This window comes from Argentina silus (genome assembly GCF_951799395.1).
Source record: "Argentina silus genome assembly, chromosome: 14".
In the NCBI taxonomy this organism is placed as follows: domain Eukaryota; kingdom Metazoa; phylum Chordata; class Actinopteri; order Argentiniformes; family Argentinidae; genus Argentina; species Argentina silus.
This window is the reverse complement of record NC_139668.1, coordinates 10,687,959-10,711,949: the sequence shown is the minus strand read 5'-3', so window position 1 is coordinate 10,711,949 and position 23,991 is coordinate 10,687,959. Positions and strand designations below refer to the sequence as shown.

General features: G+C 42.4%; 2 protein-coding genes across 2 annotated transcripts; both read left to right on the top strand.

The window, feature by feature from the left end:
- Positions 1–5,394: 5,394 nt before the first annotated feature.
- On the top strand, positions 5,395–8,910 carry mnx2b (motor neuron and pancreas homeobox 2b; the record flags this gene model as incomplete). The annotated part of the gene is made up of 3 exons (XM_083685200.1): positions 5,395–5,830; positions 7,985–8,145; positions 8,503–8,910. The coding sequence occupies 3 exons, from the start codon at positions 5,395–5,397 to the stop codon at positions 8,908–8,910; spliced, it is 1,005 nt and encodes a 334-aa protein (XP_083541326.1).
- Positions 8,911–16,327: 7,417 nt separating this feature from the next.
- Positions 16,328–23,886, top strand: atic (5-aminoimidazole-4-carboxamide ribonucleotide formyltransferase/IMP cyclohydrolase). Its single transcript, XM_083685183.1, has 15 exons — positions 16,328–16,460; positions 16,746–16,872; positions 17,402–17,545; positions 18,320–18,408; positions 18,757–18,908; positions 20,439–20,595; positions 20,769–20,894; positions 21,005–21,112; positions 21,272–21,357; positions 21,504–21,593; positions 21,797–21,922; positions 22,234–22,326; positions 22,557–22,739; positions 22,913–23,068; positions 23,278–23,886. The coding sequence occupies exons 1-15, from the start codon at positions 16,442–16,444 to the stop codon at positions 23,395–23,397; spliced, it is 1,776 nt and encodes a 591-aa protein (XP_083541309.1). The 5' UTR covers positions 16,328–16,441; the 3' UTR covers positions 23,398–23,886.
- Positions 23,887–23,991: the final 105 nt, after the last annotated feature.

Here is a 23,991-nt window from a genome sequence, read left to right as displayed (position 1 = left end):
ACCAAGGATGCCAAGTCATACATACATGCCAGGTTGAAACATGAGGGGAGAGGTAGATCCATGGATCCATGTTGGCCTCTTCTGCATGTTAGCACCAAAGCACTGAAGCACACACCCACGCACACACATACAAACACACACACACACACACACACATACACACACACACACACATACACACACACACACACACACACACACACACACACACACACACACACACACACACACACACACACACATACACACACACACACACACATACACACACACAAACAGAGTGTAAGTATGTTTTTTGTTTGAACTGATTCACTCTTGAACAGAAGGCCTACAGTATAACAAAATAAAGGATTCTGTCACACACCACTTGTTCATGTTGGTGCTGCCATTAAGAGGAAATTCCCGTAGTCTCAATGAACTGAATAATTGTAAGAGATGGGCACAACTTAGGTGCATTCAAAGATGGTTTGTTTTATCTGCTATGTTTTAGCAGATTGATTATCAATTTTGTGTCTTTTGATCTCCTTCATGTTGCTTGTAAGAACAAGTGAGATTTTGCGCTTTTGCTTTCTTCTTCTATCACCTGGTAAACTGCAAATAAATCTACTGTAGAATAAAGAAATAATCTTTGAATGTTGCATCCTTCTCCTTCATGCCTCTCTATTTCGCTCTTGAACGCTCCCCTGTCTTTTTTCCAGGACAGACAGATCCTCAGGGCTTATCAGCAGGTTGAACAACAACCCCTTTAAGGAGTAGTCAGTGACCGAGCGGGAGTCGAGACTATAAAGTGCTGACTGGGCCAGCGGTTCACAGTGAGAACACATGGCGGGAGAACCTCCCAGCCTTATCTCACTTTAGCACATCAGTCCCAAAGATGTGGTAATGATTGAAAAATATGCCTTTAATGGCTGATAAGGCCTTTAATGTTCAGTAAACTCCGCCACCCACTAAAACTTTACTGCCAGAGAATTAATTGATAAACTCTGACTTTGTAGTGCAATTCAGGGGCCGCTCTCTCTCTCTCTCTCTCTCTCTCTTGGGTGATCACCTGCCTGTCTGTGTGTGTGTGTGTGTGTGTGTGTGTGTGTGTGTGTGTGTGTGTGTGTGTGTGTGTGTGCGTGTATGTTCTCTCTCTTTCTCTCTCTCTCTCTCTCTCTCTCTCTCTCTCTCTCTTTCTCTCTCTCTCTCAGGTGGCAGTTCAGCACACTAACACTCCACATTTCCTTGAAACACCCGCATTTGCTTTAATAAATTCCTGAAACTGATTAATGTAGGTCATAGATAACCTGCTCTGCTGATATGATGTACATTGCTTGTATGTTTCTTACATAAAAGGACACCAACGAACATGGTAAAGAGGTACAGAGCAAAGGTAATCAGGTAGCCCTCTGCTCAAACAAACAAACGAACACACACACACACACGCACACGCACATGCACACACACACTCATCAAATCAACAATAATTCTTCCCTGCGCTATTTCGATGTCTCTCTATTTTGTAAGAGGTCACACAAAATATACCCATATGCATACAAAATGTATGCTGCTGGTTCAGGATCAATGCATGGGAGGTCTGTGGCTCAGTTGGTAGAGCATGGCGCTAACAAAGCTTAGTCCTAAAGACCTCTTCACCCCCACTACCCCCCTGTACAATTTTCTCTCCTGTTAATACAAAAAAAAATATTCTTCTAGCATTGTGACTGCCAATAGCCCCTGGTCTGAGCATTGATTACTTTATCTTATGATGACTGATGGATCAGATGATTCACTTACTTAAACAAATGTATTTGTTGTAAGTAGCTTTGGATAAAGGCGTCTGCTAAATGCCATGAATGTAAATGTAATGTCTTGTTCTAACTTGACAACGTAACCTGGACGTTCTAATCATGCACTATGTTAGGCTAGTCACTTCCTGTCAATCAAATTTGCGTGAAAGTCCGTTGGTAAAATAGCTCCATCATTGCTGACTAAAAGTAGGCCTATTAGATGCTGCATGGTTACAATAGAGACAAGGGCAGTGAATGTCGATGGTCCTGTGCCGTAGCCTACAGGTAGGAACATATTCACGCTCCAATGGCGCGCACCGCGACCGTAGGCCTAGCGTTTCTTATAACTGCTCCAACCGGGCGACCTGACACCGGGGGCAGCGGTGCCATTTCGAGCATTGATTCAATTTAATTTGTGCACCTCTGTCATCGGTTGCAGATGACGGATATACCCGCGACCGGGCTATTTAAATTACTTTTAAATCATAAAAGCAAGGAAACGAGGCGCGAGGGGAAGAGGTTGGGAGGAATAGGCGAAAAGCACTCGGCGGCGGGCCCTGATTTCCCTGGAGCAAATTAGCTCTATATCAGAGCGAGCGACAGGCGGTAATCTGCGTGATAGGGAACAGGGTGAGGGGAGGGAGAGAGGGGCGGGCGCCGTGCGTGTCATCGCTCCAATCTTCTTGGGGTCAGACGCAACAACAATAACCACACACACACCACCGTGAGAGACGGTCTACAGCATGAAAGCATCCTCCATTTAAGCGTTGTATTCATCTATCCAGACATGATTTCAATTTCTTGCGATATAATTTAGAGCATTTTGGATTAGGCAAGTTTGTACTTGGATTTTATAGTCCCTCTTCCAAATTCATTTGACCACATTTGATTTGGCCTATTCAATGCAGTTATGTGCTGGTAACCTACATGTAATCAATTACTTCATCAGAGGTTACAGAAGAGCTCTGTTTAACACGAAATGTATAATGTCCAATGTGTAAAATCTATATTTTCCATTGAATCGTTTCAGGCTATAGTGTACAAATGTAGTGTTTTTTTCCTCGTAAATGTATTTTGGTTATTTCAAATAAAAGGATTATTAATTATATATCTGTTATATAACTGTTGTATTAATACCCCAAATCTGCTGTTGAACGAAATGTTAAATCTATAGATGTAAATGCAACTAAAATGCATGCAATAAAATAAAATAGTCAAGTAGGCTAATCTAAATCATTCAAAAGGAAATATGTGTAACTTTGATGTTATGTGTTATAGGCTTAAATATTACAATTTCATCACATATAATTCATTAAATTCTAAAATAAACCGAATGTCAGACATTAACCTAATTGATGTAGGCTTATGTTTAGCCTACCCTATAGAAAACGGTATCATATTCTAGGATCTACAAAATACTATTAGGCCTGTTGGACCATAGCAGGGATGGTATTGCAGGAAATTCCATGATGCATGAGCTAATACCATGCTGAGGACTGTTCACCTGCGACTGCGACTGCGACTCAGAAACTGGATATCTCTCTCTTCTTCGGGGGGTTTAGGCCTTGGGGTGTAGACCTTGGTTCTCGCACACCTGCACGCATTTCTTCTCAAGGGATAATGCCGATCTTTGTATGGCAGGTGTTAAAGGGGCAATCTGGGATTGGTACATGCTATTTTAAATTAATGATATATAGCCATTGATTCTTGAGGGATATAACCTATTAATGCCTCATGAACTTAGTTCAACAGTCTTACCCCATCAGAACTCAAAATATAAGCTTGTTTTACTCCATTGTTTGTAAAAAATGGAATTGTAAAGAAACTATATGATTTAACTATTTTGATCTCATGGATGGTCAGTCCCTGCATTCATAGCCCGTCTATGAATTTAAGAGTGCTAACATTTCTCCAGCCCCATCCTTCAGTTGTTTAGCAAAAGGTGGTGAGGAGACCGCTTTGTTGCTGTTTGAATCCCAGATCGCCCGTTTAATGGTGGGTAATTATGAAGCATGCATAGTTCAAGCGGCAAAGATCGAGTGACCACCCAGTCAGATGGATGGTTCCAAAAAAGTAATTATTCCTCATATTCATCTGATTTACAAGACACGTAGGCTTGCCGATACAGGCCTGTCGTGGGTTTTCAAGTTCTAATGTTTTTTTGGGCTACAATAGGCTGTTCACATCTATGTGCATTAATCTCGAATATAATTATTTCAACTAGGCCTATGTTGTTTTCTATTTCCATGTACGTTTGTCTAGCCTAGTCAACAACGTGAGATTCATGAATAATGTTCTAGAGTGGTCTATCTTTTCTATGCTAAATCACTTCCACTAATGCACTCTTTTACGGTTTATGTATTATTCTTCCTCGTAAAATTTAATTAGGCCTGTTACATGGTATCTTAGCCTGGTTTTAAATAAGCAAGTCGTTAATATTACACTAATTGAAATATAAATTGGCATGCCATCGTCAGTATAATATTTTCCTAAAGAATACATTGACACACAAACTAGTAACACATGCACTATGCCATAGTCCAATTATTAATTTGATATGCAGTTTGAAAACAGTGAAACAATGCCGTGCATTACAAAAATACAACTCTTAAACATCATTCGAGGTCCAAATGTGAAAACAAATGGCGACATTACTATAAACAGGCATGCCAGATTATTACCATCAATCATTTTGAACTCATTTTTAAATCCGCTTTATTTAGCATATCATATCTATATGATATATTTATCATATAGGGCCTTTATATTAGTAGAAACATGGCGTACACTTCTCGACATAGAATATTGGGGTGGAAACAATAGGCTAAAAGTCTAACAGGGAAAACAAAAAATCGAAACAAAATGCCTTTTATTTAGCCGAAAGCGTTGCTGACAAACGGGACAGAGGTTGGTCATATCTCACGCACGCGTGTGGGCGCGCTCAGAGTGTTCTTGAGGAGAGGGGAAATGAGAGAGTAATTAGTTAATTAGAAAACTGTCGACTAAAGTCACCCTGTACGGCACCTGCACGAGCCAATCACATCTCAGACATCTGTAGGGGTGGGGAATCGACGGGTGAAGGAGTGAAGCACCGCTTTAGTTGGTAAAGTTGCTATTAAACACGAAAGGACCCGAGGAGGACCATACCATAACCTGTTAGACGTCGTATCTCAATGCGCGGATAGGCAACGGACTACGAAACCAATGAGACATTTGGAAAGTAATGCAATTCAATATTTTATTTCATAATTGTGTTGCCTTGCAATTAATCTTAGTTTGATCGGGCAAAAGAGCCAATGTATTGAAAGGACTTTGCTAATTGAACGCTTCACGGCTCTGGATGCAAAATAAGTCACAGTTATAAGAAGAACAGTTATAAGGGTGACTGCTAGGGGATGCGCTGTAACGCGCGCCTGCCCTCAAACATATGCAAAAAGTGCCTTGATACGTTATAATGACTTAAATTGAGTGTTGCGCTGAGATCCTCACATCGGAAACTAAAATATAATAGATTTGGTGACTGGAGTTGGATCCGCTATCTATGCGCGCTGAGGCACAGCATATGTGCGCATTGGCTAGTTTGACTTTTGAGCAGCTCACTGCAATTTTCCTGAGGAGCGCTGATATGGAGAAATCAAAGAACTTTCGAATCGATGCTCTGCTGGCCAACGAAACTCACCGGGGGAACCGTGACCTCTCCCCGGGTCTGAGCAGCGACAGTCCCGCGGGCAGCCCCGTGTCCTGTCGACGAGGGGACACCCCATCCCCCAGAGGGGCCATCCAACTTCAAACCGGGATAATACCCAAACCCGGACTGCTGAACCTCCCGCACCCAGGACTCGCCTCGCTGCCCCATGGTGCAATCCCCGGCATGTACCCGGCCCCTATGTACCCAATCTCGGCTTTGGGCGGCCAGCACCCTGCCTTCGCATACTCCGGGTTTACACAGCTAACCCAACCGTATCCAGACCACCTGAAGGCGGCTTGCATGGCAGGAGCTCTACCGCTGGAGCACTGGATTCGAGCTGGAATCATGATGCCACGCCTTCCAGACTATAGTTGTAAGCAACCTGTGTGTCTACATGTGCATGTGACCTTTTTCGCAAAGACATAAACATTTAAAACACTTTGAAAGGGAGCCATTTTGCTCTATGTGATGCCTATACATAAGGGGCCTATTGTATTCGTTGGCATATGCTAAATAAGTGTGTTTTGTGTTAAATGTGTTTAAGTGTCAAAGTCTGGTGTTGGCCTACAGTTTTATTGCACCTGAGCAATAGAGCAAGACAGATGCAAAGCTAATTGTTGCAATCTATCATGTTTTTCAAATAGGTGTGGTATCACTCACGAATTAATTTGTCGACAGATACCGGTGGTTTATTGATAGGGAACGGATTGTTTGATCACTTAACAACTACTTCCAAAGCATTGAACCCAACCGCCTTGAGGTGTTGTAAAATCACTTATTGTTCCTCATTGCATATATCCAAAGGTGAGGTAAAGCAAATAAAGGTAGGCCACACACACACACACACACACACACAATCACGCGCGCGCGATTTATGAAAGCATATGCAAGTTAATTTGTCACTAGCAAAACTTCCTTTGAACTATAATGAAATAATTATTCTCACCTGAAATCTTGAGATGGTATAAACATTTTATTTGATGCGGTATGTCACCAGTATGTCAGCAAACGCGCTTAACCAAAATATTACTATAACAAGAACATAGCAGTAATCATAACACAAATAGGCCTATAATGATGAGCCTAATAACGATGTCAAGAATATTAGGCCTATTTATATATATCTTAATAATTAATAATCAACAATAATACTAATAATACTACTAATAATAAGTTATTATTAGTATTATTATTACAACGAGACTGAAAAGAATATAGCCTAGTAACCTGTTGACCCTAATGATTACACACAATCAAAGTCAAAAGTCAAAGTGGGTTTGTTGTTACATACTCTGCGAGCAGAGCAGTGAAATGCTTGATTTGCACAGGGCCTCAACAATGTCATATACAATATGCAATAAACCCACTATAAAATACAGTAACTCACTAAATGCTGAAATACACCCTAACTAAATTGCACAATATAAATACAAATACAATACTGGTTATTAGCAAAACAATTAACAATATAAGGTAATAGGCAGTGCAAAATAGTAGGCCTAAGTACAATAATATGTATCTGTAGTGCAAATTAGGCCTAGATAGGATCCAATTAATACACTTAACGAATGCACCAAAACACATGCAAGACGCATTGAAATGGAAATCATTTAAATTCGACAGCACGTTGTTTAATTGTAGACCTATTGATGGGGTACCAGTTTTTAGTCACATGAACACGTGCCTAGCCGATGCCATTGACCATTAAAACAACAACATTTAACAAATCTAATAAAACACGCATGTATCTCCAAAAGGAAAACGTATCAATGCAAGTTCAATGTCACTTTATAGTAATAGTCAGTACAAAATGCCTGGAAACTGAAATGACTGAAATATAAATACCATCAAGATATCCCTTGGCCTAAGCCTGAAAAATGTGAAAACCCTCTGGAGTTGAATGGCATCGATTTACTGCTGAGTGTAGGCCTAATATCATCTTTTTATCTTCGCCGTATTTATTTCGCTATAAAAGTCAACCAGATGAAAATTGTCTTTGTGTGAGGAGGAAACTATAAACAAACACCTAAAACATTCTGTAGTTCATCAATAAAATCCCAAAAGCGTTCATCGAATTTTCATTAAGTTAATGGCGTGCTCGCGCTTTTTATGGCCCTCGCGCCCCGCTTCTGCCGTGTCCTCTCGTCAACAATAAACTGGAGTAAAGCTATTATAGTTAATGATGGTGAGAGAGTGCGGACATATGTGTGTGCGTTCCCTCCCACAAAATTATATTGGACTTCCTATGTCCTTGGTATTACATAAATTAGACAATTGAAACAGTCTAGGAGTAAACCTGTATTGTCCTAGCTCGAATTGAAAAGAACAGACAATATCATCAGGAAGACTGAACTTTTTTTTCAATTCATGAGGGCCACACTCTCATTTCAAAAGTGTTAATAGGAAGAAGAGGTGTTTATATCTTGTATCAACAACCCCATATTGTTGTTGAGAAGGCTGAGTCAAATGTCACTCAGCTGCATTGAATAATTCTCTCTCTCTCTCTCTCTCTCTCCACTTACCCCAGCGATGCCCCAGTCTGGCCTCCTAGGGAAGTGTCGTAGGCCCCGCACAGCCTTCACCAGTCAGCAGCTGCTGGAGCTGGAAAACCAGTTCAAACTCAACAAGTACCTGTCCAGACCCAAACGCTTTGAGGTGGCCACCTCACTCATGCTGACCGAAACACAGGTGAGAAAGAGTGTGTGTGTGCTGCTAAATGCCATAAATGAAAATGTAAATGTTCATGTGTGTGTATGTGTGTGTACCACTAACCCAAGCACCTTTGTAAAGACCTTGAACAGATTCCCCCTGTCGCATGTTCTATTTGTCTTCCCCATAAAAGGGCAATTTAATCCAGGACTTGGCCAGTGTATGTTCTGAAATGGTTTGTTTACCTTTGAATGAGGATAACTGAGGCATTTACAGAATACTTTTTAATGATGTTATGATTCAGTTGTGGCAACGAAATATTTGTTTTGCTGTATTGGGATTGGGGTTGTTTTGATATTGTGATTGACGGCCTATGGTGTCCTCATTTCTCTGCAGGTCAAGATCTGGTTCCAGAATCGACGTATGAAGTGGAAGCGCAGCCGCAAGGCCAAGGAGCAGGCGTCTGCGTCCGCACAGTCTGACACTGAACGACTACGCGGTGGGGGCAAAGCAGCCACCGACAAATCAGCTGACAGTAGATGGGCTGTCAATCAAGATGAGGACGGAGGAGAAGAGCTAGACCTGGAGGAGGAAGGAGAGGATGAGGAGGAAGAGGAGGAGGAAGAGGAGGAGGCACAACATAGGTTTGCTGTCAGCATGAGTGGTGGTGTGAGGTTGCCACGTTCCACAAACTTTCTGCAACGCACGGCAGAGATCAGTTACAACCCTCACAGCCCTTTCTCCGACGAAGAGCTGGAGGAAGTACAGGGGGGTGGGGACAGGAAGATAGGGGCGGGGTTATGAAAAGACCAACACACACCAGGAAGGAACATGCCCAGGAAATGAAATATCTTCCTCTTTAAGGTGTTTGTTGGTGTGCGCTTGACACTAGGATAGAAATGAACTATTGGTGTAACAAGAGACAAAAAAGAAAAGTGACATTTCCAAAGCCAAATTATGTTTTCTTTTGTGTGTGTGTTTGCTATGATGTAATGTATTGTTTCTTTGCTCCTGAAAGACTCCTGAATGTCGTAGTGTGTCCCTGGTATAATGACATGCGCTCACATTTTTCTGATAACACTCTCCCTTGTAAAAGCTATAAAACTGGTTCTGAACATGGACACACAGACAGACAGACAGACAGACAGACAGACGTGCACACATCGCCACACAAACACACACACACACACAAATGCATAAATGGAGCAGCATAAGGGTGACGGCAAATTAAACATTTTATCTCCACGACATTTACTGTAGCTTCAACTCTAAATCCTGTGTCTGTACTGTATATTTGGAAAGCATGCAATTTTTTTATACTGAACATTGTCTGAACATAAGAGTCCTGTGCATTCTGATTCTGATTAGGCTGAAAAGTAGCTGTTTTGGTGCAGTGGAGCAGTGTATATGAATGGCCGCAATTACCTTGTCATTTGTCTCTCTTAAGCTCTGCCCTCTGACAGGCTGACGGACAGCCGTGGCTCCTCCCACCAGCCTTGCTGAAGGATCAGTGGCAGGTCAGAGTTATGTTCAGTTTCCTTCGACTGGTACATATTTTTATTGGTGCTGACTTGCTCTACTCACTGCAAAACACTCACGAAAAAGAGTGAATGGACAGTTTAAATTTGTTGATGGGGATTGAACAAAATTCTGCGTGACGTTGCAATTGTGTCCCCATTAATGTCAGACGTCAGACATATGACGTATGGACATGGACTTTAAAGGAGGTCCAATGAATTATATCTTGTGTGTGCAATTGGCATTGTTGTTGGGTTAATTCAGATTTTTGGTTGTTTATTGATGTTATTTAACCATATGTAAATGTATTTAATTTATTTAAAATCAAAGGTGAATGGCAGAGGGAAGTAAATTGTATTTAACTGAAACTGGTCTGTGTTGATGTCCAACAGTGTGAAATAATAAAAATAATGAAAACATGTGTATGGTCTATGCACTTCAAGTGAATATAAGTGTTTTTCAAATACATCTACTTTTATTTAATTTAAATATTTAGTTTTACTTAACTGAGGGTTAAAGGTGCAATATGTAACATTGAAGCTTCCTAATGGTTGTAATGACTATGTTTAATCGGTAGCAGTCAGGGAATGAGATCCCTGAAACAAATATTTAATTTACAAGCGTTTTCTTGGTCCCGAAAAGTGCTATCTAAAGTCGAGTGTCTCAGGGCGACAAAGGTTTGTTTACAATTGGTCAGGGGTGTTCTAGTGGAGTGCACTCACCGATTTTCACCTTTCTGTCTCTTTTTCAGTATAAACTGGGAACCCTGTATTCTCATTAACATATCTAGATCTGAATACAGCCAAGTGTTGCATACAAACTTGCCTACCGTCGGCCCTATAACTACCACAGCTTCGTTGGCTAGAGGAAAGAAAGCATAGGCTAACATGGCTAGTATTAACAACCTAACTGTGTGAATGCATTATAACATGGAAGTGAAATGTGTCAGTGTGTGTTTGTCGAGCCCCAGAGTGAGTCAGCTTGCTCTCAATTTAAGTTGTTAGTTAAATTTAGTTAAAAGTTGAGGTGATACAAACCCAAAATGCTTAGGGTACATACTGTATGCCCCATATTGCTGGACCATCAATGTCCAAACAGAACAAACCAGCCTGGCTGGTGTCCAGATCAGAATCAACATGGTTAGACAGCCAGCAAGGGCCTCTTTTGTTACCTTCAGGCAGGAAGAACACAGGATGTCACTTCTGAGCAACACTGTCCTCTGGAGCTATGGGGTGTGTAGTCAGATGTGGTGTATAGTCTAAATGCAATCTGATCTACCTAGACCTACTGTAGGTCATAACACAAGCACCCCCTACTATGGTGAACCAATAGAGACCTCAGCAAGAGGCATGCATGTGCTTTGCATACCCAGTATTGGGGTGGTTCTTTGTAGACATGGTAACCAGGGATATTCCTGGATTCACAGTCTGTTTAAACAGGCCCTCTTTGGGTTTATATCCCTGGGTAAAGCAGGACTTGTGCCAGCAAACAGCTGATGCTAAAAACGAATAGCTTACCAACTGATATTAATCACACCAAGAACATCCACACCAAAAAACATGCCACATCCAACCAAGGTCCAATCCCAGGTGGATGGGAAGTAGTGTGGATGGCTGACACACACACACACACACACACACACACACACACACACACACACACACACACACACACACACACACACACACACACACACACACTGGGCAATTAGTTGAAGATGCATCTACTGAGCAAGTTATTTGTGAGCTGCTTTCATACCGTAGGCCTAACCTTGTGAGACTTGCACAAGCAGAGACAAACGGATACAATAGGGCAAAGAGGTCTGACTATAAATCCAACAAAGATGGACATTTTTGCCAAATTTTCACTTGCAATCACACTTAATGGAACATTTCTCAAGTCCTCCTTTTTTTTCTTTGTACTTCCTTCTTTGTTTTTCTACCTATTTCAGCCACCGCCACTGCCACCTTGTCCTCGAAGATAAAAGACAGCGACTGTGAATCCAATGCGCATATTAAAGCCATAGTCTCTCTAATTTATGGCCAGGGGGGCTTTCAGATATGAATTACTCGGGTGGGTTTACTGATAGTCAAATAATTAAGTTAATGAAGGGAAGGTAAAGTAATCAGCGCCTGACGGTGATGTCACCCGGGCCCATTTTAATTTGCGAGAGAAAAGGGATGATGAGTGTGTGTGACCGAAACAGGGCCTTTTATTGGGCATCCATGTAAGGGCGGTGATTAAATACTGAATCGGAGGACACACTCCGCATAACTCGTCTCCTCTCCAACTCCGGCCCACAACAACATGTTTATATAGTGATTAAATGTATTTTTAACTGGCCGGGTGAGCAGACGCTGCTTGTCTCGTGAAAGAAGGTTCTGTTAAGACTAAAAGGGATTTTGAGAACAAATTTAGAGTAAGTTTAGTTTTGGGCATTGTAAGGTTTGAAGGTAGCATGAGGTCAATGGTGATTCTGGAGAGACATCTGTTCATTTATGAAGCCATATATAAGCCAATAATGCTTGACGGTAACTTTAAGTCAAACAACCTGTTATGTTCACGTAAAAGTGCTTGAGTAAAGCAAGATCTCTCATGGGAGTCTATTCTGGAATGGGGAATAACCTTGGACATTTGTGGTTAACCCTGGCATAGTCTCCACCCAGTAAGACAAGGTTTAATTGGATGGTCTCTATTGCTAGTTTTGGATTAACTGTTTTGAGGGGCCCCATGTAACGTCTCATCCTGTTCCTTAGTTTATGTTTATCTTTGTTTCATGTTATTAATTTATTGTTTCCTGTTTATTTCTGCGTTACTCACCTTGTCTCTCGTTTCAGACACTTCACTACCTGCCCTTGTGTGTTTCCCATCTGTGTGATTGTCTATCCCGCCCTGATTGGCTTCACCTGTTCCTCATTATCCTTCCCTGTGTATTTAGTCTGTGTGTTCCCCAGTCTCTGTGCCAGTTCGTCTTTGTACTTTTGTCAATACATTCCAGCGTTTATTCCTAGTATTTAGCTTTCCTGGTTTACAATCCCTGATAGTTTATTCTGATTTAGCTTTTTGCCTCCTCCTTATTATCTGCCTGCCTTTTTGAACTGCCAACCTGTGTACTGTACTCTGCTTTGCCTACTCCTTATCGGACTATCTGCCTACCCATTGACTGCCTACATGTGTACTGACTATTCTTTTGGATTTTAGTTCTTGTCGTGCTTTTGAGTCCTCTGCCTGCGTGCTACAGCCATTACACCCCAGGTGTTGAAATGACCTATAGGCTACTCTTTTACAGGATGACACAGTGCCATGTCACATCAACTTCCAAAGCAATTTTCTCCCAAGAATCAGTATTACATTTCTGAAATATGCCCCTGACAGCGCAACCCTAATTCCTAGGGAAAGAACTTCAAAACTGATCTTAAATCAGTGAAGGGGGACTTCTTTCAACTCCAGCTCAGAATTAAGGCCTCAAAAGTAGGCCTAGATCGCTCAATGTAACCAGTGCTTAAAGGCCTAAGCACTATGTCTCCCTCAATGCAGCTTTTAATTTGGTTGATTAAAAAGCATATCAATCTATACAAGCTCATTTAGATGTGTGACGTGTCAGATCTATGACAAATGCCATTTGGCCTGTTTTATGATAGCCTATAGGCCCTTATGACAGACAGTACAAAAATCATAGCGAATTGATTAGGCAGCGGAGCGAAATATACACATCATTGAATCTATTTCTGAATTCAAATTTAATTTGAACACACCTGTCATATTGATTAAAAATTCTCTGCGTAAATTCCAGGTACTGATAATAATAATGTCAGATTTCCGCTGTTTTCTTTTTTTTTGCTGACAGCCTTCTGCCACTTTTTTTTTTCTTTCTTTTTTTTTACCAATAATGCAATCATCTCATTGTGTGTATGCGTGTGTGTGTGTGTGTGTGTGTGTGTGTGTGTGTGTGTGCATGTAAACATTTTGTGCTGTCTATTACATTGTCACAATCACTCAAGTCACCCCCTTAGACGTCCTCCAATACAAAATGGTTACCAGAAAGCCCATTTTCATAGTTAAATAAATAAATAGGTCTCTTTCACTTTGTCGGATTATAAATCAGGCACAATAACTTTAGCGGCACGACCCCATAAAATATTTACACCCTGTAGTTTAATCAATCAGCAAAATGTCGGGCTCATTACGGAAATATGAACAGATTGTCCGATCTTTTAAAGTAATCACCCGTATTGGTTTGGGTTTCCCCTGGCCCTGTTGTGTCACTTAAGCTAATGGGTAGGTAAGGGAATGAGCGACGGGTGCCATAAATTGGCATCTGTCTGACTTAAACCGCTGTTCGAATGCATGAAAAAGGCCAAGTTTTGGCAATAAAGTTTATTGAAAAGGGTTGGCCTACCTCGGAACAATGGGAAATGTATTAATGAAAGCTTTTTATTGTTGCGGGAAATCTATGTTACAGGTGCTTTAAAAGGGCAATGATCGTAACATAACAAAGCTATGGTGATTGTGGTTGGCCCAATGTCATTCTACAGAGGGTACAGAGCTATCTAACTATGAAGATGAAGATAGATAAAGAGCTGATCAGAAAACGTAGATCGCCTATGGGAAAATGTCCACCTAAAAAAAATATACTTATCATAGAACCATTTGTGACACTTCCGTGTGTGTGTGTGTGTGTGTGTGTGTGTGTGTGTGTGTGTGTGTGTGTGTGTGTGTGTGTGTGTGTGTGTGTGTGTGTATGCGTGTATGCAAACCTCTTATCACCAGGGTTTTCCTTGCTGGGACCCGAAATGGACCATGTGGTGACGACAGCAGATGTGGAAGTGGTTGCGGATGGTCCATGGGTTTTATGAACTTAATTTGATGTTTTTTGTCAATTCTGAACATTGATGAGGTGACTCAGAAAAACGATTAGGTGGTCCACCCAAGCCTGGTCGATGTAGGGAAACCCTGGACACTTGCAAGACACAATTCAAAGTGGACTGAACATGCCCACTTAATCAGGCCCCGTTCCATTACTTTCAAAATGCATCCATTACTCCATTCTTCGGCATGTATGCACTGATCTAACATTCTGTATGACTTGGTGTTCTAGTGAAACTCTTGCTTTCACCTATCCAGTCGTGATAGATCAGTAATTACTTCAGGTAAGGGAGAAAGGAAGCGAAATATGTGTTTTTAAATTATTCAAACACAGAATTTTTGGCCCCCTCCAGTGGTTTAGCTAAAGCCTTGCAGGGTAATGTATTGCATCTCATTTGCCCAAAGTGGCTTCCTCTATGGTCTAATTTCCGACATAAGCATGGATTGGAAAATATTTAATTGGTAAATGACTGATTCCCACTTTCGTTCAGATGTTCTATACATTCATGCAGGTAGTGAGGAAAATGTAAATGCACCCATAGCCCAATATGGTCCGATACAATCTCCTGCAAAGGAAGTTACTGTAAGTCTAAATAGACATTTACAGGATCTACCTTATCAAGATCATTCCAGGGAATTGTAATGATTCCTTGATTCACCAATTGAGAATTTTCACATCAGTGCAGATGGATGAAAGGAGGCCAGGAGACGAGGCACGGAAACAAAAACTAACAAGGAATCTTAAATACAAACTCAAACTGGTGAATTGTCCAATCACATCTGTTTGTCAAATTCATGCAATTAAAGTATCTTTGAAATACTGTACTGATTTTGGTTTGAACTCTCAATATGTGTGTGTGCCATAGCCTATATATGTTGCAGAGTGCATATTTTAGTTCTTGTAATTTATGTACAGAAATTATTATTTTTGTTTGCTGTAGTAGACAGCCTTATTGTCTTCCTTCTGTTAGTGGAACTTTATGATGTGGGATTTTACCCTCCTGTAAAACATTGATGAATTCCAATTGAACTTTAATGAATTAAAGATGGAGCCTATTATAAGAACTCACCCACGGTACTCTTATGTTTTTCTTGACAGGGCATCTACTCCACCTTCTGTATTTGTCCCTAGAGGTCACTCGGGCGCACTATGGCTAGATTGGCTACACAGTGAGGCTTTGGCCGTTTTCGAGAGCGTCAGTTTTCAGAACTTACTGACCAGCGTAGATCAGCGCCTCTCAATACACGTTGCAAGATGGGGATACAATTTGTCCGACTTGCTAAAAAAATAGACTACTTGAGATTTACGAATTGCGAGATCGAGGCTCACGCAGTTTTTAGATCGAGGCGCTGTGCAGCCCCACATTCGCCCCTGCATGGAGCAGCATTAGTCAACATTAGTTAATGTGATTAACAGAAATCTTATTATAAAGTTGTCCTCCTCAGTGGCGGGTGGTGACGAGATTTGAAAAATAAATTAAATACTAGGTCTACTACTAATAACAATAGCAAATTTCTGAAATTAAAACACATTTTACTTTTAATTTAAACTTAAAATAAACAAAAAAATATCATGTTATGTTGTTTTAAAGGCAGTGCAGAATATTTAAAAATGGAAAAACAAACTACCTAAAGTCGAATTATCTAAACCAGAGTTGTGAAATTGGTACGCAAATGTTTGTTGTTATTTGTGTTTCCACCTTGTGGTTGTCATTTATGCCGTCGCCATCTGCCTCCAGTAGGCTAAGATAATATTACTGGAGATGCGCATTTTCTGCGCAGCATAGTTCGCGCAGTTGCAAGGGCGAACCATTAACAGGTTGGGCGGGCGCGTCAAATCACGTTTTCGTCGTCCTATAAATCTTCCCCATCCACATGGTTTTGGTGGAGTGTCACATTCATCGGACAGCGAATACTATTTGTAGATACAACTTGGACTCATCTCAACGCCATGGCTAGCTCAGAACTTGGTAAGCATGCGATTGCTCTAATGTTTTTTATTTCAGGGAACTGAGGAGTCGAAAATAACTTTGTGCTTGCTATGCTACTTATTGCTAGTTTGCTAACATCGTGCGTTTAGCTACCGTACTAGCTAGTTCGCAGTGTTTTAGTTGTCAAAGTAAGTGGTAATCAGTAGGCTGCATCACGTTACAATGCTTCACTATCACACACTCAACGCACAACTAGCAAGCCCTCAACTTACATGATGTCATCTTTTGCTTTTTGTGTTGTGTTGTCTAAATGCAATTCCAAAGCACTATTAAGTGTGTCCGACAAAACTGGACTGTTGGAGTTCGCCAAAAGACTGGTGTCGGTGGGCCTGTCGCTGGTCGCGTCAGGTGGCACTGCCAAAGCCCTGCGCGAAGCTGGACTGTCTGTTCGGTAGGTGACATCCTCCATTGTCCATGATAAATAGTGTTCAAGTTAGTCATAAAAAATACTCGTTCTCCAGGAGTGGTGGAAATGTTATATTGTACGGTGTTCAAATTGAGCGCAATTCAGCAGATAGTCTGAAATTACTCATGACACCTAGCTACTGCCATCTCAGTTTATTGTAGTTTTGCCATGTTGTGTATAATAGGCCTATCTATCTGGTAGCTGCAACCCGACTGCTTCCCGCTCGGGGTTGCACACAACTGCATAGATAGCTGCAACTTTTCTGTTTTTGTCTCTGGTAACCTTCAATGATGTATTGGAGGGTAAACTCAGGTTACCCACCTTTTTATTTGTGTGATAAGAGTTTACCCACCTTTTCTGCTGTCCAATGTTATTTGCATTAGAGTTTACCTAGCCATCTAATCGATGTTGTTAAGGGTTTACCGTCCTATAGCTGGAACCTTATACAATTGAGAATTGGTCTAGCCTAGGCTACTTCGAAAAGATCAATATTAATCCCCAATCTGTGCCACAGGGATGTGTCTGAGCTCACCGGACACCCAGAGATGCTGGGTGGGAGGGTGAAGACCCTTCACCCTGCAGTACATGGAGGTATCCTGGCCCGACACACCCCCTCGGACAAAGCCGACATGGACACACTGGGCTTCAGTCTTGTCAGGTAAGAGAATACATTAGGAAGAAATTAACCTGATACACTGATCTATGGTCAGTTGTGTGTTATTCCTCCCCAACCACCATCATAACCTTTTACAAGGAGAGTAAATATTTTATTTATTTCCTTCTTTCTCTCTGTTACTTTGGGGCCAAATATACAGTCGTAGTAGAAATAGAATAGAAATAGTAGAAGTCTGCCTATGAATGAACACATGCATGCACTGAAACGTAATGCATGTGATCTTGCTCGAGGCTGTATTAGATTTTGCACTAATGAAGTTAGACTGAAGGTTGCGGTGTTGAGAGTGGAGGCATGTGTAGCTGATCTAATAGTCAGATAATTCAAATGCTGCTGCCTCGGCAGCTGCGCAATTGCCTGATTCATGTCGTTTCAGGCCCCACTGAATCTGATGGGCTGCCTTAGTGGAACTTGATTGGCTCTCAGGAGAAAGCGCAGAGTAGTAATAAGCTATGAATGACTCGTCATTCTTTCATGCTATTTGGTGCTTTTGCACGTGACGACAAAGACTTGAAAATGTTACCCTGTTTAATTGGTGCGTTGATGTTCAAACTCCCAAGTTATTCTAAAGGGGTTGAATACTCACCAACCATCAAAAGGACACAATGTGAGGAGAATACAGCTACAGTATCTAACTGATTTCTTAGTTGGATGAATAGAAATCCTTACTTGTATGTTATCAGCGAGGAACATACTGGAATGTAGTAGGGGATGGTACATGTTACAGTTAAATTCTTTACGGTGCTTGTCCTTGGCCAGGGTGGTGGTGTGTAACCTCTACCCATTTGTGAAGACCATCTCGACCCCAAACGTGACTGTAGAAGATGCAGTGGAACAAATTGATATTGGTGAGTGGATTCAGAACTCTGATATGAAAGTGTGAAGTTGGATAGAGCCTGTATTCCAATCCAAAGGCTTTATGTTAACCTGAAAAGTTGGAGTGATTACCACCATTAAAATTCAGCTATGCCCCAATTCCAAATGAATGGGAAAGATGGGCAACATGTTAATTTCATCATTGTATGTGATGGCTGTCCATCTTTCTTATTTATTGAATTGAGACGTATAGCTGGGTCTAGTTGATAGTGGTGTGGAACATGGACTCATTTTGACATTAGTCAGAAATGTCAGAGTGCAGACTTGCTGTATAGAAATGTTGTCATGGCAATGACTCTTGTTTGACCCTGTGTGCCCAGGTGGGGTGACCCTGCTGCGAGCTGCGGCCAAGAACCACGCCCGTGTCACTATCGTGTGCGACCCTGCCGATTATAGCCTGATTGCCACAGAGATGGAGGGTTCAGAGGGCAAAGACACCACCCTGGAGACCCGCAAGACCCTGGCCCTGAAGGTAACCATGGAAACTTGAAACTATAGGGTTGTGTTCTGTAGGCCTGAACATGGGCACAAATCAAAGAGTACTTTTTTGGACAAATTCAGATTGTATCCCTTTCTTTTCTCCCAGTTCGTCCCTACTGAACACAACCCTGATTGAGACCTATAGAAGTAGGCATCTGCACTTAGATTAGTCCATCGAATGAAGGGCTTCACCAATGTCTCTGTCTGTTACCCTGTTTTGGGCAGTTCTGTGTACATTAGCTGTGTTGACATCCTCACTGCAAGCTATGTTGTGAGACGAGTCAATAACTGCAGGTTTAAATGACTTGCATGAGCAAAGCAAGGGATTTGTGGCTCTTGCGTGTCCTTTTGAGACTCCTAGAGTCTGTCCTCTCAGCTATTGTAGTAGGTTGAGCAATGCTTGTGCCCTTTGCACACAGGTTTATCTGCGAAAAGCTAATGTCCAGTTTGCTACACAAAGAAATGATCTGTGTCTGTGCTCAAACGTTAGTATCATGTTGCTAGTGCTTGCTGACCTGCTTAAGGAAGTTTGTTTTTGTAATTGAGAAATCTCTGGTTTCAATTCAGATAGGCTCTCTTGTGGACTTACTCTTGAAAAGAGCTAATTAGTCAGTGTTAGCCAATCAACTCAGCTAATATTACTATATTTAAAAAAATTGACATTGCTGAAGTGGTTTTATTTTTCCTGAAATTATAATTTGGTTGTTTGAACACTACCCACGTGGGGATCAGTGAAAATGATTGACTGTTCTGTTTCAAGCTTCCTAAAGACTGGTTGGGATGTAGCAATCGCGTTACAGGTCTCTACCCCTCTTTTAGCCACTTTCTGCCTCAAACTTTCCTAGGCTTTCCGAACAAGGTGAGAAAAAGACTGGGAGCCTAGGTTACTGTTCACTAAACCTCTGAGCCGTTGATTCCTCTGCCAAATTGCTCAAACATGTCCTCGTCAAACCTCAACTGAACAGAGATGGTGTAATATTGATCAGCCAGAGGGTTGGTATGCCATGTGTTGCAAAGTCCATTCTGGGCTTAATTGTGTGCGTGCATGTGTCTGCCTCCTAGTCCGTCCTCTCCTGGCCTTTGGGACCTTCCCACAGTGACTAATGGGGTTACGCTGACACATTTAGCACAATGTGTTCCTTGTGAAGACCTTGAGATGGTAGTTTGCTGTATTAGAAGTGCAGATAAAACTAGCGCAGCCCACATTGTTTCATTTAATAGAAATTCCTCATGGTTTGAAGGGGGAAACTTACTCCCACCTGTCTAGTATTAGTCAAAATTCTTGTTCACTGTGGTCATGTTGTTCTTTCATGGCACATTTGAGTGTTAAAGACGTGAGCGCACAAGCTGGCAGGCTCTATATAGAGCACACTTCTGGCAAAAACAGAATTCAGTTTTCCTTCAGGTTTTCTTCAATGCTAAAATTCTCCAGACCTCTGAAGGAGGCGTGAGAACAACGTGATTTGGAGGTATGGCTACATGAGACTAATGTTAGTGTTGTTCTCCTTTCTCTGTCTCCCAGGCTTTCACACACACAGCCCAGTACGATGACGCCATCTCTGACTACTTCCGTCGCGAGTATAGCCGTGGCGTATCCCAGCTGCCCCTGCGCTACGGCATGAACCCCCACCAGGCCCCCGCCCAGCTCTACACCCTGCGCCCCGCCCTGCCCCTCACAGGTACACTCGATCTCTACTCGTGTTGTTTTTCCGGTTGTCCGTTGATCCTCCTGATCGATTAATGTTTAATTTGCTGACGTTTGCATTTAGGTCTGGTCATCCGGCCTACAGGAATAAAACATCACCCCCGCTATCTGTTCTTCTACTCTTCCCCCCCTCTCTTTCTCTCTCAGTGGTGAATGGGTCTCCAGGGTTTATCAACCTGTGTGATGCCCTGAACGCCTGGCAACTGGTCCGGGAGCTGAAGAGTGCCCTTGGCATGCCTGCTGCCACCTCCTTCAAACACGTCAGCCCTGCTGGTGAGACACACACACCTCTAAAGGATGCTCCTTGTAACCAAGAAGCTGTGCCACTGCATGCAACATATCAGATTAAGTACACCATTGATATTTGTGTGCGCACTCCCTAGGAGCTGCAGTGGGTGTTCCCCTGAGCGAGGAGGAGGCCAAGGTGTGCATGGTGAGCGATATGCTGAAGGACCTCACCCCACTGGCCACAGCCTACGCCAGAGCAAGAGGTGAAGTCTCTCTCATTCCCTCTCCATAACTCTCTATCTCTGGGTTTTTAAGAAGTTCCTCCATTGTGGTGATCCAATGTCTTCACCGAAAATGTCCTCTTTTTGAAGATGTATTTTTAACAGTTCGTTCCTGTTTTCTCTCATGCCTCTGTACCCCAGGCTCAGACAGGATGTCCTCTTTTGGAGACTTCATCGCTCTGTCAGACACATGCGATGTCCCCACAGCCAAGATCATATCCAGAGAGGTAGGTTTTTGTGTATCTTACTGAGATCAGATGATGGTGTGTCCTGCAGCTGAGCTTGTGAAAATAAGTTTACTTTGTTTCATATACGGCCCATTTTTGCCAGGCTGACCGTAGCCCTCAGTGATTTGTCGACTTCTTACATGTAGGTCTCTGATGGCATCATTGCCCCTGGTTATGAAGAAGAGGCCCTCAGGATTCTCTCCAAGAAGAAGAACGGCAACTACTGCGTGCTCCAGGTAGGACTGCTAAGTGATGGATAACTTATCTATCTGGATTGCATTGACTTTTACTTGCCTCGAGCAGTTTATGGTACTGGCCTAACTTCAGTTACTGGGCATGTTGTTGGCACGAATGGCTCATGTAGGCTTTGCTTATCCTATTTGAATAACCTATAGCACCAACTTCTTAATGCCAGAAAGAAACTGTGTGTGTGTGTCAGATGGACCCAGCCTACGAGCCAGATGAGGCGGAGGTAAGAGTGCTGTTTGGCCTCCACCTCAAACAGAAGAGGAACGGAGCTCTCATCAACAAGGAACTCTTTGATAACATTGTCTCCAAGGGCAAGGTGAGTGTGGTAGTACCAATATTAAAGAGATGTGACAGGATATTTGTATATTTTCTGTCACTTGTTCTAAAATGAGCTCTCACCAAAAACGGCTCCCCGAAATAGAAACAAATACAGTGCCCTACGTAAGTAACGGGATAACTTTTAACTAACCATTGACTGTAATCAATGGCTGCTCACTAATGTCAACCTTTGACACTGACAACGTAAATGATGATCATACGTTTTCTGCCTCAACACTTCTCAAAGTGCTGTACATCGAGGAAAAGATACTGGTGCTAACCTTTGACATTTGACCCCTCCTGTCCCAGCTGTCTGATAAGGCGGTGCGTGACCTCATCGTGGCCAGCATCGCTGTGAAGTACACCCAGTCAAACTCTGTCTGCTACGCCAAGGACGGACAGGTAAGGAAAAGAGGAGGTGCGCTGATCGATGAATGAATGGATGGATTTCATGCTAGTAAACAAACTTGGCGTGTGCGCCGACTTTGGGTGGAAGTTAGAGTGATATCCCAGAGTCATTGTGTTTTTTTCTACTGACAAGGAGAACAAGAGGAAGAAGTTTGAGAGTGTGCAGAAAGTTTGTTTGATGGAGGTTTTTTTTAAGTTGTTACCCCCTCCCCCGTGTGTGTCAGGTGATAGGGATCGGCGCGGGGCAGCAGTCTCGTATCCACTGCACGCGGCTGGCTGGCGACAAGGCTGACAACTGGTGGTTGAGGCACAACCCGAGTGTGCTGGGCATGAAGTTCAAGAGCGGTGTGAAGCGGGCAGAGATGGCCAACGCCATCGACCAGTATGTCAGCGGTACCATTGGAGAGGTGAGAGTTGAACACACAACAAATATGTTCTCTTGGTTCATGTGTCTTCGTACAGATGTTTATCAAATGGCTCGTTTACTTACTGGTTTTTGTTTGGTTTTTGTACGTGTTTTGTCATGCTCTCTCATTGCACTGTGTGTGTGACAATGTAATATTATGTATCTCTCTGTCAGGGTCCAGACCTGGCTGTGTGGAAGGCCATGTTTGAGGAGGTTCCTGAGGCCCTGTCAGAGACCGAGAGGAAGAACTGGCTGAGTTCCCTCCAGGCTGTCGCCTGCAGCTCAGACGCCTTCTTCCCCTTCAGAGACAACGTGGACCGTGCTAAAAAGGTAACAAACAGCCTCCTTAACCGTCACCTAGCTACATTAATCTCCTCTTAGCCCCCCCAAACCTACACACCTAGAGCACAAACATCTTCATTTGATAGTCTCACTCACTGTCTGAAGAGTGACATTTAGAATGTGGAATGAGGCGTCTTATTTTGTCCGCCCCCCTTCACTCTCTCTCTCTCTCTCTCTCTCTCTCTCTGTTGCTCTAGAGTGGTGTTGAGTACATCGCTGCCCCGTCTGGCTCCAATGCTGATGAAGTGGTGATTAATGCCTGTAACGAGCTGGGCATCACCCTGGTGCACACCAACCTGCGCCTCTTCCACCACTGAACACCTGGGGCCCTAACACTGGCTGCATAGTCACTGGATAACACACACATTGATCACAACAGTGAAACATACTTGATTACTAACTCAAGCATTACATACTAACTGGACACTACATGCCTATAAACACACTCACACACACATTTGACAACATATGGTTAAAATGACTTGAAACAGAGCATCACATTCCTATGGGACACATTTGCTACAACTCAGTTACATTGATGTGCCTCAATTAATGTATGGTACCTACGAGGTGGACTCATTGGGAAAATAGTGTACTAGAGTACTTATAGATTTAACACATTGATTTGTTGACACTCTTACATTCCAGCCATACTGTTATCATGCACAAGCAGCATGACTCCTGATGAAGATCACACACTCTCTGTTCTACATTCCTGTCTTGCAATGTCGACTGTTCCAATGTTACTGTCTGTGGAAGGTCTCGCTATGAAATGGAGAAATCAGAAATAAACTGTTTAAATATTGTATTGTGTGTATGTATTGTAGTTGGTTCATGATAACTGCCTTTATGTTCATATCCTGTGTATGTACACACATTATTCACAAACATCAAAAAGACACAAAGCCAAC

Coding starts and splice junctions, on each gene's coding strand:
- atic (XM_083685183.1), top strand. Junction 16,873..17,401: donor GAAGCTGGACTGTCTGTTCG/GTAGGTGACATC, acceptor TCTGTGCCACAG/GGATGTGTCTGAGCTCACCG. Junction 22,740..22,912: donor TCAGCGGTACCATTGGAGAG/GTGAGAGTTGAA, acceptor TCTCTCTGTCAG/GGTCCAGACCTGGCTGTGTG.